The sequence below is a fragment of the Nansenia antarctica genome (genome assembly GCF_963989245.1).
Source record: "Nansenia antarctica genome assembly, chromosome: 4".
Taxonomy (NCBI): Eukaryota; Metazoa; Chordata; class Actinopteri; order Argentiniformes; family Microstomatidae; genus Nansenia; species Nansenia antarctica.
The window spans coordinates 44,521,103-44,537,589 of record NC_137689.1 but is presented as its reverse complement, the minus strand read 5'-3'; the positions used below and the strand labels follow the sequence as shown (position 1 = coordinate 44,537,589).

The window sequence follows — 16,487 nt, the reverse complement described above, 5'->3', positions numbered from 1 at the left end:
TCAAATAATGCAAAGAAAACAAGATCATATTAATTTTGAAACAACACAATACTAATTGAGTTCAGAAATCAATATTTGGTGGAATAACACTGATTTTCAATCACAACTTTCATGCGTCTTGGCATGCTCTCCACCAGTCTTTCGCTTTGCTGTTGAGTGACTTCATGCCACTCCTGGCGCAGAAATTCAAGCAGCTTGGCTTTGTTCGATGGCTTGTGACCCTTCATCTTCCTCTTGATCACATTCCAGAGGTTTTCAATGGGGTTCAGGTCTGGAGATTGGGGCTGGCCATGACAGGGTCTAGATCTGGTGGTCCTCCTTCCACACCTTGATTGACCTGGCTGTGTGACATGGAGCATTGTCTTACTGGAAAAAAAGCTTGATTCATGCGTCCTTCACCAAATCTGCCTGATTTCAGCCTTGCTGAAGCAAGTGCCCCCAGATTGTCACCGATCCTCCACCAAATTTCACAGTAGGGGGGGAGACACTGTGGCTTGTAGAACTTTTCTCTAGGTCTCCGGCAGAGAAGATGACCTTACTCCAGTCCTCTATGGTCCAATCCTTATGAATGAATGAATGAATGAATGAATGAATGGTCTTTATTTATTGTCATTGCTATAGTACAGGTACCAAACAACGAAATTTAGGAGGGGTGGCTCCCCCGGTGCTAGGAAAGAAAAAAAAACTAAAAAAACACAAGAAGGGAAGGAGCTGGTTTACATAAATAAAGGCTATGTACACTATCCACTATACTATACTGTACAGATAGACGACTAGGGTTGTCATATTGCACATAGTGTTATTGCACATTCATTTGAAGTGTCGCAGTTTGCAGGCTAGAAATGTACATATTTGTGCCTCAGCACTACACCTGATTTTTTTTTCAGTCCAGCAGCTGCCATCAATCCGTCCAGACTGTCCAGGGCCCAGAACCTAGGTCTTTGCTGTGTTCAGGGCCTGGATGGCCCTGGGGTAGAAGCTGTTCTTCAGTCTGTTTGTCCTTGCGGCCATGGTCCTGTACCGCCTTTTCGAGGGCAGCCGGGTAAAGTGTTCGTACCCAGGGTGGGTTGGGTCTCTGGAGATCTTGGAGGCCTTCCTGAGACAGTGTGTGTTGTACAGCTCTTCCAGAGAGGGGAGGGGGGCACCGGTGATCTTCTGGGCTGTTCTCACGACTCTCTGTAGCGCATTTCTCTCCGCGGTTGTGCAGCTGGAGAACCAGTTGCAGATGCCGTAGGTGAGGATGCTCTCCACTGCGCAGCGGTAGAAGGCCACCAGTATCTTCTGCTTGTTGTGTTCCTTCCTGAGGACTCTCAGGATGTAGAGCCGCTGTTGTGCCTTCTTGATGGAGGCTGTTGTGTTGTTCTTCCAGGACAGGTCATCCTGTATGTGCACCCCCAGGAATCGGAGGGTTGAGACTCTCTCCACGCTCTCTCCGTCGATGAGCAGGGGCTGGATCTCGGACTTTTTCCTCCTGAAGTCCACGATGATTTCCTGGGTCTTTGACTTGTTCAGCAGCAGGTTGTTAACCTTGCACAGCTTGCTCAGTTGCTCTACCTCATCACTGTACGCCGCCTCGTCCACCCCCGAGATGCAGCCCACCACGGTGGTGTCGTCTGCAAACTTTACGATGGAGTTGCTGGGGTGGACGGGGGTGAAGTCGTAGGTGTAGAGGTTGTAGAGGATGGGGCTTAGCACGCAGCCCTGGGGGGACCCAGTGCTGAGTCTGAGGGCTGTGGAGGTGTGGGAGCCCACCCGCACCCTCTGGGGGCGGTCGGTCAGGAAGTCCTTGATCCATGCACATATAGAGTGTGATAGTCCCAGGTCTAGTAGTTTGGTCACTAGCCTGTCTGGAAGGATGGTGTTGAAGGCGGAGCTGAAGTCCACAAAGAGCAGTCTCGCGTAGCTGTTTCCCCTCTCCAGGTGGGATAGAGTGGCGTGGAGAGTCGTCGCGATGGCGTCCTCTATGGACCTGTGGGCTCTGTAGGCGAACTGGTATGGATCCAGGTTGGGCGGGAGGCGTGTGAGTATGTGGGCCCGGACTAGTTTCTCGAAGCACTTCATGATGATTGGTGTGAGTGCCACCGGGCGGTAGTCGTTTAGGCAGCTCACCGTGCTTTTCTTCGGGACTGGGATGATAGTTGAGGTTTAGTCGTTTGCAAACCTCAGCCTGGCTCGCCTTTGCTTCTCATTGATGATGGGCTTGTTCCTAGCTTCCATGACTTCTGCCTTGTCCGAAGGACCCTGTTTCGATCCGTCCTCGCCGTGCACTTCACCCCAGCTGCCGTTTGCCATTCTTTTTGTCGGTCCCTTGATGTCATCCTACAGTTTTTGAGTGACATTCAAATGAGTTGGTCGTCATCTCGGTCAGTAGAGAGTCATTTTCGCCCTCTGCCGGTCTGTAGCTTTGTTGTCCCCAATGTCTGCTGCTTGACCTTCTTCTTCTAATAATAATAATATTAATATTAATAATAATAAAAATAATATAATAACTTTTATTTGTATAGCATTTTTCCTGCAAACGTTGCAGCTCAAAGTGCTCCAATCATTATATAATCATAATTTAATTATTAAGTCATTTAAAGGCAATATTAAAAAGATGGGTTTTTAGTCTTGACTTGAACATAATTTGCTGAGGTTGCATCCCTAATGTAAACTGGTGTGCATTGCACAATTTGGGTGCATAAAATAAGAATGCAGCCTCACCAAATCTCTTCTTTTGTAAAAAGAAAAAACTTTTCTTTTCAACTCTTTTGGCATGGTCAATAGTTATTTTTGGATTCCAATTACTTGAGTTGAGGTACTACTAGCACTGTTTTTGCCATTCAGCTGGTGCTATTGCAAGAGGATAGTGATGACCACACCAGTGTTTTTTTTTAAATCATTTTCCTTATTACATAAGATTCGGTTCAGGTGATCACCTAATCAGTACCTCACTTAAGTAGAATGAGGCGTGCCTGTGTTGGAATTCAACAGATACTGGAATGGAATGGCTGCCATACATGTAGAGATGCTGAGTTAAGAAATATTTTGAGTTAAATATTTCTGTAAATTTTTTCCAGAGCTGTATATGTATATATATATATATATATGTATACGTACGTATACACACACACAAAATATATTAATAAATAAACACACTTAGAGACAGATTAGAGTTAACGTGTTTACTTTATTCATCATTTATATCAGAATAGTAAAAAAGTAGGAGCAGTAACACACCTTAGTGTTGTCAAGGCTCAGTCTTTCACTGTTTCAAGGGCATTCCTCCACATAGAAAGCCAGTGTTCACTCATTTTGGCAATTTTTTTTTACTCATGGGCGATGATGATGATGATGATAAAAGAGATACAGCTGATCATTGTTCATTATTCATTCAACCTTGGCACAGATCCTGGCCAGGTCCTACACTCAAATAAATCAAGAGTGATGCTGAAGTCAATGCCAGTGGCATAATGTGATTCTAGCCTGCAATGTATGGGTTGAGATGAATAGGACCAATCCAGAACCTAAGGTGGGAAGGTCAAACTCTTGGCCAAAAAGGGCCTACTGTTGAAAGGCCGACAGCCCAGCCAGCACTGTTCTACATTGGACACAGAACATAGTAAAACATATCAAAGACATTTATTAACTGATCTTATTCCGTGGTCTGACTGAAGTATTTCTCCTCCTGTCAATCAGAATGGCTTGTTCACAACAACAAATACATTGTTTGATAGTAAGAGGATTTGAATGACCATAATACTGAGTGCGCGCCCTGACAATGTTGATTCATAAATTCTCACCTGAACGGATACTACTCTATCATGCCAACCGAACCCTATTGAAAGAGGGTAGCTGACTTTGGTTATGTAGGCCTTCAATAGATGCCTACTGTTATTGCATCCAGAAATTGTCCCCCAAAACATCTTCAATCTCTTCAACACAATGAGCAATAGAAAATACTATCTTTTTGTTTTGTTTTGCATCCTCAGATGTTATGTAGTACTGCGTTGTGAGTGACCACCATTTGGCTTGATACCCAAATAAATTATTGGTAACGGTGGTTAATGACTGGCCAGGAAAATCATAATAATCATATGACAATACAAACACCCTTGCACATTTAGTTTCGTACGCTACACAAAGATTTAGAACTTGAAAGTCAACAGTTTAACACTGTTCCACAACGTCCACACGAGGGCGCTCCACCCCAACTAGATCAATGCTGTACTACTAGGTGCCCTCCATACATCTGGCTAGCTCGCCGGTACTTTCCGCTCCTGCATCTTTCTTGAGTACGTCCACGTATGTTAGTGTGATCAATGCCCGTGTGTTGGCTCCCACACAACCAGTTTGCTGGCTGGCAGCTGCTGGTGTCTCTGGCAGTGACCTGAACAGCCTCATTCTCCTGACTGCTATTTTCTTGCTTATCCTTGGTGACCCCCCATACAGATGCTTGTTGGTAATAATGTTCGCTCTTGTAAATGTTAAGTACTGCACGCAGCATTCTGGTGTAGCACCCATCTAGGGACTTCTGCAGGGTAGGCTTCATGGTCTAGCATTCACAGCCGTATAGGTGAACGGGCTCTACCGTTGCATAGAAGAAGCTACGTTTGATTTGTCGTGGAAGGTTGGAGTGCCCCACACTGGCCATGCCGTTCAGGGCCCTCCATGCAAGCGCCTTCCTCACTTTAAGGTCTTGCTCGGACGAGTTGACCCATGAGCCCAGGTATTTGAAGTCGTTGACTTCCTTCAGAGCAATGCCTCCTGTTGTTGTTAGAGGTGGATGGTCCGGGAGGATGTTATAGGTGATTACCTCGGTTTTCTTGACATTTAGCCGAAGGCTAACCTTGGCACACTCTGCCTCAACTCTGCACAGGAGCTCCTGGGCTTGCTCTAAGTGGTCAGAGAGCAGGCTGATGTCGTCCTCGTAGTCCAGGTCCGTTAGGACTACGGCGGGGTGTCGTCTTGACCTCCTAGGTGTTGTCCATAGTGAAGCCGAGGTTCCTGCTCCCGTCCATTGATGGCCTTCCTGAGTGCATAGTCTAGGACTATGATGAAGAGGAATGGCTGTGGAAGGCTGACATCTAGGACAAGGTTTCTCAATTCAGACCTGAGAACCCACAGCACTGCACATTTTTGCTCTATTCCAGCACTAACATCCCTGACCTGACATCGGGCCCTTGATTGGTAGAATCAGTTGTGTTGGTCCTGGTCCTGTGGAGCCCTGGCACTCGAGTCCAAATATAAATGGTCACCAGTGCTCTGCCTAAGAACAGGTGAATGCTGCTGCCTGTTAAAGACGACCTGTAAAAAAATTAATTAGCAAAAATCCCATAAGAAACAGCAAAATAAGTTGTTGTTGTTTTTTTTGGGGGGGGGGGGGTAGGGCATATACATGTATATGTAAAGACAGACAAGTACTGTAACATGCAAACTGGCACAATCCCAATGGAGCTTACAAAAAGTGACTATATGCATTAGTTGTTGTGACCATGACATGACGCTGCCTAAATTGCTGGCACAGTTGCTATGCAGACACTGTTCCCGTAGTGGGCTGTGTCATGCAATCAAGAGGGCATTCGCTGCAGGATGACACACACTTCCTGGTTCCGCTTGTTTGACTCATCTCAGTCCTTTCCCTGCCCATTCCCTCTCTGGTGACCTGCTGGGATGAGGAGTAAAGGTGTGACGTGCATTTAAGCAAAAAAAATGGTTTTGTGGAAGGGAAGTGAGGCTATTTGTGAATGCCAGATGGAGATAAAAATAATTATAATATAATTTTATAAAAATTAATTATAATATAATTTTATTATATAAAAATAATCCAACATAAATCACTTTGAGTTACATGTTTTCGCAATCGCCTCAGCTGAACAGAGAGAGGACTGCATGAATTGGGGGCATAGTTTTGGTGGCGCGAAGGCTGTGAAAGTATAACAGTAACATGGTGACGCCAAAACAATAAAAGATATACTGCCCCCAGCCATTCTGGCTCAATTAGCCAATGTTCTACATGCTCTGATTCAGTTAAACAAGGTCACTCTGCTAAAGCTGTGAATGAGCTCTACAATAAAGCCCTGAGATTAAGTCCTATGGCATTCTCCAATCAGCTAATTATACTGTAGTTAGATGAGATCATACAGTTGGGGAAATAAGTATTAAACACATCAACAATCAATCAATGTTTTAATTCAACATATTTCTATGACATGCAATTTAGACCAGGCATTGGTATTAACTGAATAAAACTACACAGCTAAAGAAATTGTAACATTCCAACCCATAAAAAAGCTATGTACAGTAAAGTGGAATGATACAGGAAAAAAGTAAGAAAAAGCACTCAACCCACTAATGAGTTCTCCTACCTGTGTTAATTAGAATCATCTGGGTTAGTGCATGTTGGGGTTAGTGCATGTAGGGGCGGCAGTGGTGGCACGAGGTAGAGCTGGCGTCGAATGATCGGCTGGCCATGTGTCGAGGTGTCCTTGAGCAAGGCACTGAACTCCTATTTGCTCCAGGGTCGCCATTTATGGCGGACCCCTTGCCTAGAGCATAAAATACCAAATTCCATCAATTGACTAGATAAATAAAACTATTATTATGATTATGATTATGATGTTGGTGGGTAAGCACTTCCACTCTTTGAAAAAGGGGTTCCTAACTCTGAATGCAAGTTTTCTTCTTTTTAAGTTGTTTTTTCTGAGTGGGGCAGTTCCACTCATATTTTTCTTTTTTTTAATGACAGATATATAGTAGAGATTATGACAGGAAGGTTGGGTGAGAGAGAGAGAAGGGATGACATGCAGGATATGTCCGCGGCTGGAATTGAACCGGGAGCCCTGCGGTACATGGTCAGCGCTTAATCCACTAAGCCACCTAAGCTCCCCACAACAAATCATTTGTCACCAAGCTTTCCTGCAAGAAACATCTAATTTTTACATTAACACCATTTAGCAGACGCTTTTATCCAAAGCGACTTACAATTACAGAGACAGTCTCCCTGGAGTAACTTAGGGTTAAGTGCCTGACTCAAGGGCACACGAGTGGTGGTGTTCCCAGGTGGGACTTGAACTCATGACCTTCTGATCACCAGTCCACCTCACTATCCACTAGGCCAGGCCACCACTACCCCAATCAATCTCATGATGGGTAGAGGCAACAAGCTCTCCCAAGACTGTCGCAACAAGATTGTTGAGCAGCATAGTAATGGCACTGGTTACCAACAGATTTCTCAACTACTAAATTCTCCTATAAGCACCACTGGGCCCATTATCTGCAAGTGGAAGGAACATCATGCGACCATCAACCGGCCACGCACAGGAGCTCCTCACAAGATTTCTGACCAGGCAGTCCTGGAAGCAGTAAGTACAGCTGTCACAAAAAAAACAATAGGCAATGCACTCCACCACCACAGTCTCCATTCGTGATCACCTTGAAAGACTGAAGAAAAGTCTACAGAGCATCTGGCCTGTAGATTACTGGGAGAATTAGTGTGGTCAGACGAGACAAAAATCTAACTTTTACAACAATACAACGCGCCATGTTGGGAGAAGAAATGACTCTGCATATGATCCTAAACATACTATACCTACAGTGAAGTTCAGAGGCGGAAGCATCATGGTATGGGGCTGTTCCTCTTCACATGGTACTGGTGGAATCCACATTATTGAAGGAAAGATGAATGGAGCCATGTACCAGGGAATTCTTGAGAAGAATCTATTGCCATCCACCAGGATGATGAAGATAAGACGTGGGTGGATCGTCCAGCAGGACAATGATCCAAAACATACTGCAAAGGAGAGACTCAATTGGTCCAAGAGGAAGAAAATAACAGTGTTGGACAGGTCCAGTCAATCGCCAGCGGGCCCCCCGGAATCTTCAATATTTAAAGACTCTATGTTGAAGAATAAGCCAAAAGCCATTTACATTTTTGGCATTTAGCAGACACCTTTATCCAAAGTGACTTACAACAAATACAGTAAAGTAAGTGAATTGTCTATCAATCATCTATTTCTCATCGCAAGAAAATGTAATCTATGCTCGGGCCATTTCAAATTGTCTAATTATTTACGGTAGAGAAACTCAGGGGGGTAGAGACGATGGAGAGGTTTCAGGTGGGACAGTTAAGGTGTAGCCTGAAGAGATGGGTCTTCAGTCTACGGTGGAAGATAGGGAGTGACTCTGCAGTCCTGACAGCAGTGGGAAGCTCGTTCCACCAGCGCGGTGCCAGGATGGTGAAAAGTTGTGACCGGGTAGCATGACTGCTGCAAACCCGTAGAGGCGGTGGTGCCAGTTGGCCAGCAGAGGGGGAAGAGTGGAGTGAACGGGCAGGTGTTTGGGGGCTGACCATTGCTTGCATGTAGGAGGGGGCAGTTCCCTTTGCTGCCCAGTAGGTGAGCACCAGGGTCTTGAATCTGTGACCAGTGATGGGTGCGAAGGAGAGGGGTAACATGGGAGTATTTGGGGAGGTTGAACACCAGACGGGCGGCAGCATTCTGGTTGAGCTGCAGAAGTCTAATGGAGGAGGCGGTGAGCCTGGTTAAGGATCACCCCAAGGTTCTTGGCTGTCTGGGAGGAGGTCACCATAGAGGTCTCTACTGCGATGGAGACGTCTTGGAGAGGCCAGGCTTTTCCAGGGTAGAAGGGTAGCTCAGTCTGCTGAGTTTGAGGTGGTGGGCTGACATCCAAGCAGAAATGTCTGCACATGATCACTGTGATTACATTTTCCGTACAGGATGCGTCTTGAAGCTGTCATTTGGAACAAAGGCTTCTCCACCAATTTTAAACAAATTTCACTTAGCATGTTCAATATTTATTTCCTGTGTCATTCCCCTTTATTGCACATAACTTTTTTTTCATGGATTGGAGTGTTACAATTTCTTTAGCTGTGTGGTTTTATTGAGTTAATACCCATGTCTGGTCTAAATGTTATGTGAATTGCTATAATGGAAATATGTAGAATTAAATAATTGTTGATTACGTTGTAAATTGTTGATTTATTGTGTTAAATACTTATTTCCCTCACTGTACTGTATCAATCATAACACACAACAGAGTGTTGTGTGTTATGAGTTGTAACTGTTTGCAGTCTTGAAATGTTGGAAAAAGCTTTAACGAGTTCAGAGAAGAATAACTCCATATAGTATAATTAACCACTGATGTCTCGACCAGCGAGCTTTTCGGTCCCTCTTATACTCTTGTGAGCATTGCTCCGGCCTTCAAAGATGGCAGCTTGCCCTAACTAACAAATACGACTGACTGAGGCCTTTTCAGGATGGACTGACAGGACCATGCCGGATTTCATTGGTGACCTTGCAGAAGGGCAGTTAGGTACAGTAAACGTTGCAGTGAACAAAGAGGCAGTCTTCTTACTTTTGCTCTGAAGTGAGGCTCTTTCTCCTCTCATAAAAACAAATAACAGCTGGTAAGAATAACACCATGTTAATTAATGCCGACGCTTTAAACATAAATGCAAAACATAAGCTATACATTTTTCTGCATACAGTATCAAGCAAAATGATCAACATGTTGGTAATCAACAACCTAGTATCTACAGCCTGTAAAAGGTACGGCCATATTAGTAACAGGAGGAGTCTGGCTGGTCTTGGAGACATCACCCAGGCAGGCCCATTCTAAATGGTGCCATTAACCCCACCTCATTATATATTTGGGTCCCCGCAAACATGGACAATATATGTCCTGTGGTGCAAACAGCTTGTTTTAGCAGAATGGCCATCATTAGAGCTTCTTTTACTCAGTGTCACATCACCACACACTGTATAAACACACAGTGCTGTTTACCTTGAACTGAACTGAACTGAACTGAACTGAACTGAACTGAACTGAACTGAACTGAACTGAACTGAACTGAAGATGATGAAACACAGAGCACAAGACACATATTGCTTGGTATATCAGCCTTCCACTCCTCTCTGTCATCAGCCTCTCACTCCCACGTCTCTCTTTCATGTTGATTGCTGGCTTTCCAGAACGTGAATTACTTGGGCAGCAGGGAACAAGTTCTGGGAGACTGTGATTGTGGGTGTGTTTATCTTTGCCTCTTGGAGGTGCAGTGGGGGTTAAGATAACCCCTTATTCTTTCAATATCTCTCTTGCTTCTGTACTAAGATGAAGTCCCAAAAAGTGCCTTGATTCTCACAAGTGTTACATTTCTAATTTTCTTAATCTCCTCCACTGACACCAATATCTTACCAGGATCCACTCATTTAACAAAAAGAAAGCTAACCATAACAATAAAGGATGAGAGTGGCACAAAGTTGGCATGGAGAGGTCTCCGGTTAATCTGTTAGAGAACGTCTGTGACCCTGTGACCCTAAAACGTAGACCATCCCTCTTTGGACACTGGACAAGCATTTCAGACACTTCACACTCTATCCTCTCCCCCCACGTTCTCTCTCTTTCTTCCACTCTCCTTGGACTCTCCTTTCTCAGGCCTGCTCTTTGTCGGCCCTCCACAGCTGCTCTTTGACCTCTGTGGGCAGTGTGTTGAACACGTCCTCCTCCACCACCAAGCCGCTTCTCTTCAGCAGCCGGCACTCGCCCAGCTCCACGGGCAGGCCCTCCAGGCGGTTCCCCCGCAGCTCCAGCTGGGTGAGGCCTGTCAGCTCCCCGAAGCGTGAGGGCAGCGACTGCAGGCAGTTGTTCCCCAGGTTCAGCGTACGCAGCTTCTTACACTGGAACAGCTCCGGAGGAAGGGACTCAATCTGACGGTGGGGGGGAAGGGGGGGCGGATCAGAACAAAGGACACATGAGAATAGTTCATCTTTTGTCTTTGAAATCACATCTTTACTTTAAAAGGTGGACTTTCTCCAAAGCGAGAGATTATATTAGATCTTTATTGTCATTGCACAGAGTAGCACGTAGTGCTGAGACAACGAAATGTAGTTTGGCATCAAACCAGATTGTGCAAAAGACACGATAATCGGTAAGTCGCCAACTGACCAAATGTTCAGACTTTTATTCTGAAAAATGTAACTCACAGAATCCATTGTATTGCAATATTTTAGCTTGACTATCAACAATGTTTATCAACAAACTATAAAACAATGTGTTTTTGAACCAATGCTCTTTTAAAGGTGATTTGAAATAAATGAAGTCACCGCACACAAATTAGCTTACATTTTCCGGTCCAGTTGATTTACATTTTGGAATACATTTTTCTGAATAAAAGTCTGAACATTTGGTCGGTTGCCAACTTGTTCCCCCTTTCACCAGCTGCCGTCACATACAGTATGCTATGTACAGAACAAGAGAAATAAGTCTTGAGGTATGTAACATGTAAGATGTATAATTAGAGATCGATATAATAAATATTAGGGCTGGGTATCGCCACTGATTTCCCAAAACGATTCGATTCCGATTCACCAGCTCAGTGAGCTCACGATTCGATTCGATTCACGATTCGATTCGATTCGATTCGATTCCGATTCGATCTAGTTAAAATATACATTTTTTGCTTGAATATGAAAGAGATTCTCAGAATTAATGCTATAAATGGTTCAAGGAACCCTATAACATGTAGCATTGTTAAACATATCAATGAATTGACTCCAAAGCAGTTACATGAATGTACTTTTTATTTACATATGACTTTGCTTTTGTCCAGCTCATCTCTATCGTCACATTTTTTAAATCCAAAATGCACCCAGACATCTGACTTTAAGCCTGGTGGTGACTTGAGTGTCCCTGCCATCGCCGTGTTTTTAGATTTTAGTGTTGAGACCTCACGTTGCGTGAGATATGATCAATTCTTGTAGCACGAGATCTCGTTGCGGGTTGAAGCTGCAAGAAAAAAAAAAAAAAAAAAAAGAAAAAAAAAAAAAGAAGATCGATCTCGGGATTTAGGAATCGATAATCGCTCATTTTAATGAAGATCGATTCTGAATCGGGAAATCGATTTTTTGAACCCAGCCCTAATAAATATGGTATACTGTGCAAACAAGCAGTAGTGCAAAAGCTGAGTGTGCAGCCAGTAGAGGTATGGGGGGAGGGTATACTGATACTGTTCTTCTTCTTGGGGGGGGGGGGGGGGGGGGTATAGACACTGCTGTGCCTTTTTGACCAGGGTGGAGGAGTTGAGGGTCCAAGAGAAGTCCTCTGAGATGTGGACCCCCAGAAACTTGAAGCTACTTTAGTGATCTAATTACCAGTCCCACCCCAGTCCATAGGTCAGTGATACCAACCAATTGTCTGACCCAAGGCAGTGAGTCAATCATAGACTGGCATGATATCTATCTATCTAATACTTCCTAAGCAAGAGACGAACACAAGCAGGCACACGCTCACAGTGTATAGACACACACAAGCAGGCACACACACACAGTGTATAGACACACGCACAATCACTGCACATGAAGACAAGAAGGCCATGTTCATACTAGCCCATTAAACTGTTGTAGCTGCCGTCTGTTCAAAACACAATGCCAACAGGTCCTTCCTCTATTAAGACAACAGCACATCCTATAGATGTTGTACTTTTAAGCCAATTAGGACCAGAGTAGGCCTATTCAACTCAGCCAATAAGAGGCCTTCCAAATGAGAGGCCAACTTCCAAATGCTTTCCTTGGCTTTATTCACTGACTCAAGATGTTTGGTTGCTGTAATTGTTCTTCGAGAGGAAAAACAAAAATCTGTAGCCAGACGCTTTAGAACTTTGTCGTCCATTTGATAGCATCAGGTCCTGGTTAGAGCCCACCTGGACACAGCGTTTACAAATTACACAACTCATTTAGGTCGATAATGTGCTAATGGTGTCGAGACAACTCAGGAGAGGGGTGTAAAAGCAGAGAACACACCAGAGGGTGCTTGTAAACAGGGCTATTTTCGGTGGGATACCACCCTGGAGAGTCTATTCTCAGTGTTGAACCATACACATGGCCGTAATAAAACCATAATAATAGCATTTTTAACTCAAACCATGTTATTCAACATGCACTAAATCTCTCAGAACACAACCAGGAGTGTTGAATAACCTCCTTTTATTTCTTGCATGACACAGCATGTTTTTTTCTCCTGAGAACCCAAATCCTAAATAAATAAACTGAGTAGCAGCCTGTTTAACCTAACAGTAATGAACTGGCTCAGCATTAAACATCGCAACCAAGATAATTAGTTGAGCCAAAGGGACGGAGCTCGGTCGGTCACAGATGTTCAGATGTTCAGACAGTAGTTTGGTTATTAACGCCAAACAAACAAATCAGCCCATGCAAAACCGTGGCCAGGCAGAAAGCTGGGCTGAGTCATCTTAAGCTGTGTTCACGTGATTCTCAAACTATGATTTGAACTATGATATTTCTCAATGCCAGTAGCACTTAGACAAATAATTCCCAGAAGCCAAAGTTCATGTTAATTATCTCCTTGCTTCAATCAGGGATTTGGTAAATTGGACAAAGGAAACCCTCTGGACTTTTTTCCTTCTGCTCTTTTAGGAGGGGGGGGATGGGAGAGGGGGAGTTGTGTACTGGTGTACATTATGTTCAAAGGAGGATACAGTGGCAAGGGGATCTGAACTCTACACTATACTAGAGTCAAGACAAATCTACAAAGGATCCTTACTTAATATTTGCCTGAAATATTTCCCTTTCATTTTCGATTCAATGGTCTTGTTGCAAAAAAGAAGTGCTAAAGCAAATCACATCAGACAGAGGACCTCTTTATCCAGAGGCAGAAGCGTGACAAGCACATTAGCATAACACAGCGGCTCCAGTGTGCACAGAAAAAGATTCATTTTAAAACGCCACACCACTACCTCTGTTTTCTCCTTATCCAAGTAATTATAAATACATGATTGATTTGCAGGATGTCATGCTTACTTGGAAAAGCAAATACACTTTTTTCCCCCTCATGATTCAGCAACAGCTCAGAGAACTGACCGTGTGACGTGACTTTAGACTGCTCAGTTTACAGCACATAAATCCATCACACTTCAAACATCCACAACATCATTATTATCCCTAATATGCCCACATGCCTGTCACCATAACTCTGTTAAGCCCTACCCTCCCAGTGTGACCTTTGAGCCTGTTCAAACATGTGAAAGAGAGAGGGAAAAGTGGAGCGGGAGCACAGCACACTTAGAACACATCTAACGTTTTTTCTCACACTGATAAGATTCCCACTCACCCGATTGGCTGTCACAGCGAAGTACTGTAGGTTCTGGAGGAAGCCCACGTCGGCGTGGATACTAGTCAGATTGTTGTGACTCAGGTCCAGGAAGCGCAGTTTCCGGCAGTAGAAGAGCTGGCCTGGGATCTTCTCAATTTTGTTTCGATTCAAGTAGAGGCGCTCAAGGTTGGTGAGCGTGCCTATCTGGATTGGTATGTAGGCGATCTGGTTGTACCACAGCTTCAGGCAGACTAGCCGGTGCAGGTGCTGGAAGCTGATGATCTCCTCGATGGTCTTGAGGTTGTTGTCCTTCAGGTCGATCTCCTGCAGGTTGTGCAGGCTGAAGATGGAGTGTGGGATGCGTTCAAGATCACAGCGCACAAGCTCCAGCTCTGTCAGGTTCACCATCTTCTTCAGGCTGTTGAGCACCATCAGCTTGGTGCCCTCGTTGTTGATGGACAGCTTCTGTAGGTGGACCCCCACGTCAGTCACCACCTGGGGAAGCTTGGTCAGGTTGCTCTTCAGACGGAGCACTTTGAGCCTCTTGAGCTCCCGTAGCCCGTCGATAACGATGTAGCGGTTGTTCTCTGCACTCAGGTTGCCCGTCAGATGCAGCTCACTGAGGTTCTTCAGGCTGTAGATCCACAGAGGGATCTCCTTGATGTCGGTGAACTTGATGTGGAGGGACTTGAGGTTCTCCCGCAGGAAAGCCAGAGCTGGGGCCTCGATCTTGGCCGGCGTGTGGTAGAGCCACATCTCTCTCAGGCTGGCCAGCTGGGCGATGATGGGGGGTATGGTGACGTCAGGGATGAGTTCCAGCTTCAGAACCTCCAGCTCCAGGAGGTCAAACACTGTGTCTGGGATTCCGCTCAGCATGAAGAGGTGAAGCTCCAGCTTCTCCTGGGAGTTCTTGGTGATGCGCTGCCTTAGTTTGTCCAGGGTCCACTCGTTGTTGAGATTCAGCTGCCGGAGTTTGTTCTCGCTCACCTCTGAGAGGAAGACTGCGAATCTCTTGGAGTAGAGCGGGTCGTACTGGTCAATCATATGCAGCATGAAGGCAAAGTCGTTCTTCACGTCTGGGATGTCGCTGTAGCTGCTCTCCTCACGAATCGACTCAAAGGAGTAGCGCTTGAGGGAGCGCCTGAGCATCCAGCAGAGGGTGTACATGCAGATAAGGCCATAAACCACCACCAGACTGATGTAAAAACAGGCCAGGATCTTGAATAGTGTAGCCAGGGGGTGAGCGCAGTGGTACATTTTATAGCCTGTGAGCTTCTCAATGTCCACCATGCACACCACGCTGAACTTAATGTAGCGCACGTAGTAGGCAGTGTAGCTGATGATCAGCACAAACTTAATCACCTTGATGATGGTCTGGCGGATGTATAGTCGATAGACTATGTCCCCTTCCTCGACATGGATCCTGAACTTCTTCACCTTCTCAAACAGAGCTTTGGCCTGTTCCCCCTCCTTCTTGTCTAAGACTCCAGTCTCGGAGCGGTCCACGATGCCCTGCTCAAGCCGAGACTTGGTCCTCTGGAGCATGGGCACACTAGCCTCCACGTCCTCGCTCACGCACGACGCCTTCTTATCCAGGGAGCCGTTCATCTTCCCGAGAGGCTTGGAGTCGCTCTCCTCCACCACAGTCTCAGACAGAGCCCTGGTCGTCCATGGGGAGTCGAAACACTTGAGCAGGATGGAGACAAAGTGTTCCAGCTTCGAACTCGTCCGGGGAAACTTGAACCAAAAGTTACTGCAGGCCAGGAATATGAGGGTGTGGAGCAGCACCAGGTAGGGGAAGTACTTGGCAAACCAGTGTAGCTTGTTCTCATAGCAGACCGCATCCACATAGTTATACTGGTGGCGGTCAAGGTCATACTGGATGCCCTTTGGCACGGGGGCAATGGAGAAGGTCAAGTTGAGGTACTCGCAGGACTGGTTGACCACCCACTTGCAGGGCAGGCAGATCATCTTGTCCTGGGTGACTTGCAGCGTGCCACCAAACACAGCGATCATGAGCATGACGATGGAGATGTAGTCTGTGAACACATCCCACCATGGCTTGAGGATGCGGTACGCCGGCTGGGTGTCGGCAAAGTACCGGAGCTCTGTGATGGGGATCATGATGGTTTACCTGTCGAGAGAGAGAGAGAGAGAGAAACATAAGTAATGCATAACATTGCGTGTTCACGGTTCCTTATTCCACTTGTGCAATAACACAAACCACAAATATTCTATGTAATAACATAATGACTGTCATAACATGGGAATACAACGTAATTACAATGTTACTACACATTCACTACAGTAAAAGCTTAAAAGGTTTAGTTTAGTTACTCTTTGCTTTATGAAGAACTACAATGTGCATCAAACCACAGACA

The 16,487-nt window shown here is 45.3% G+C and overlaps 1 protein-coding gene across 1 annotated transcript; it reads right to left on the bottom strand.

The window, feature by feature from the left end:
* Window positions 1-9,893: 9,893 nt before the first annotated feature.
* Window positions 9,894-16,230, bottom strand: lrrc8aa (leucine rich repeat containing 8 VRAC subunit Aa; the record flags this gene model as incomplete). The annotated part of the gene is made up of 2 exons (XM_080528308.1): window positions 9,894-10,706; window positions 14,125-16,230. 2 exons carry the CDS (start codon window positions 16,228-16,230, stop codon window positions 10,431-10,433), a joined length of 2,382 nt encoding a protein of 793 aa, XP_080384434.1. The 3' UTR covers window positions 9,894-10,430.
* Window positions 16,231-16,487: the final 257 nt, after the last annotated feature.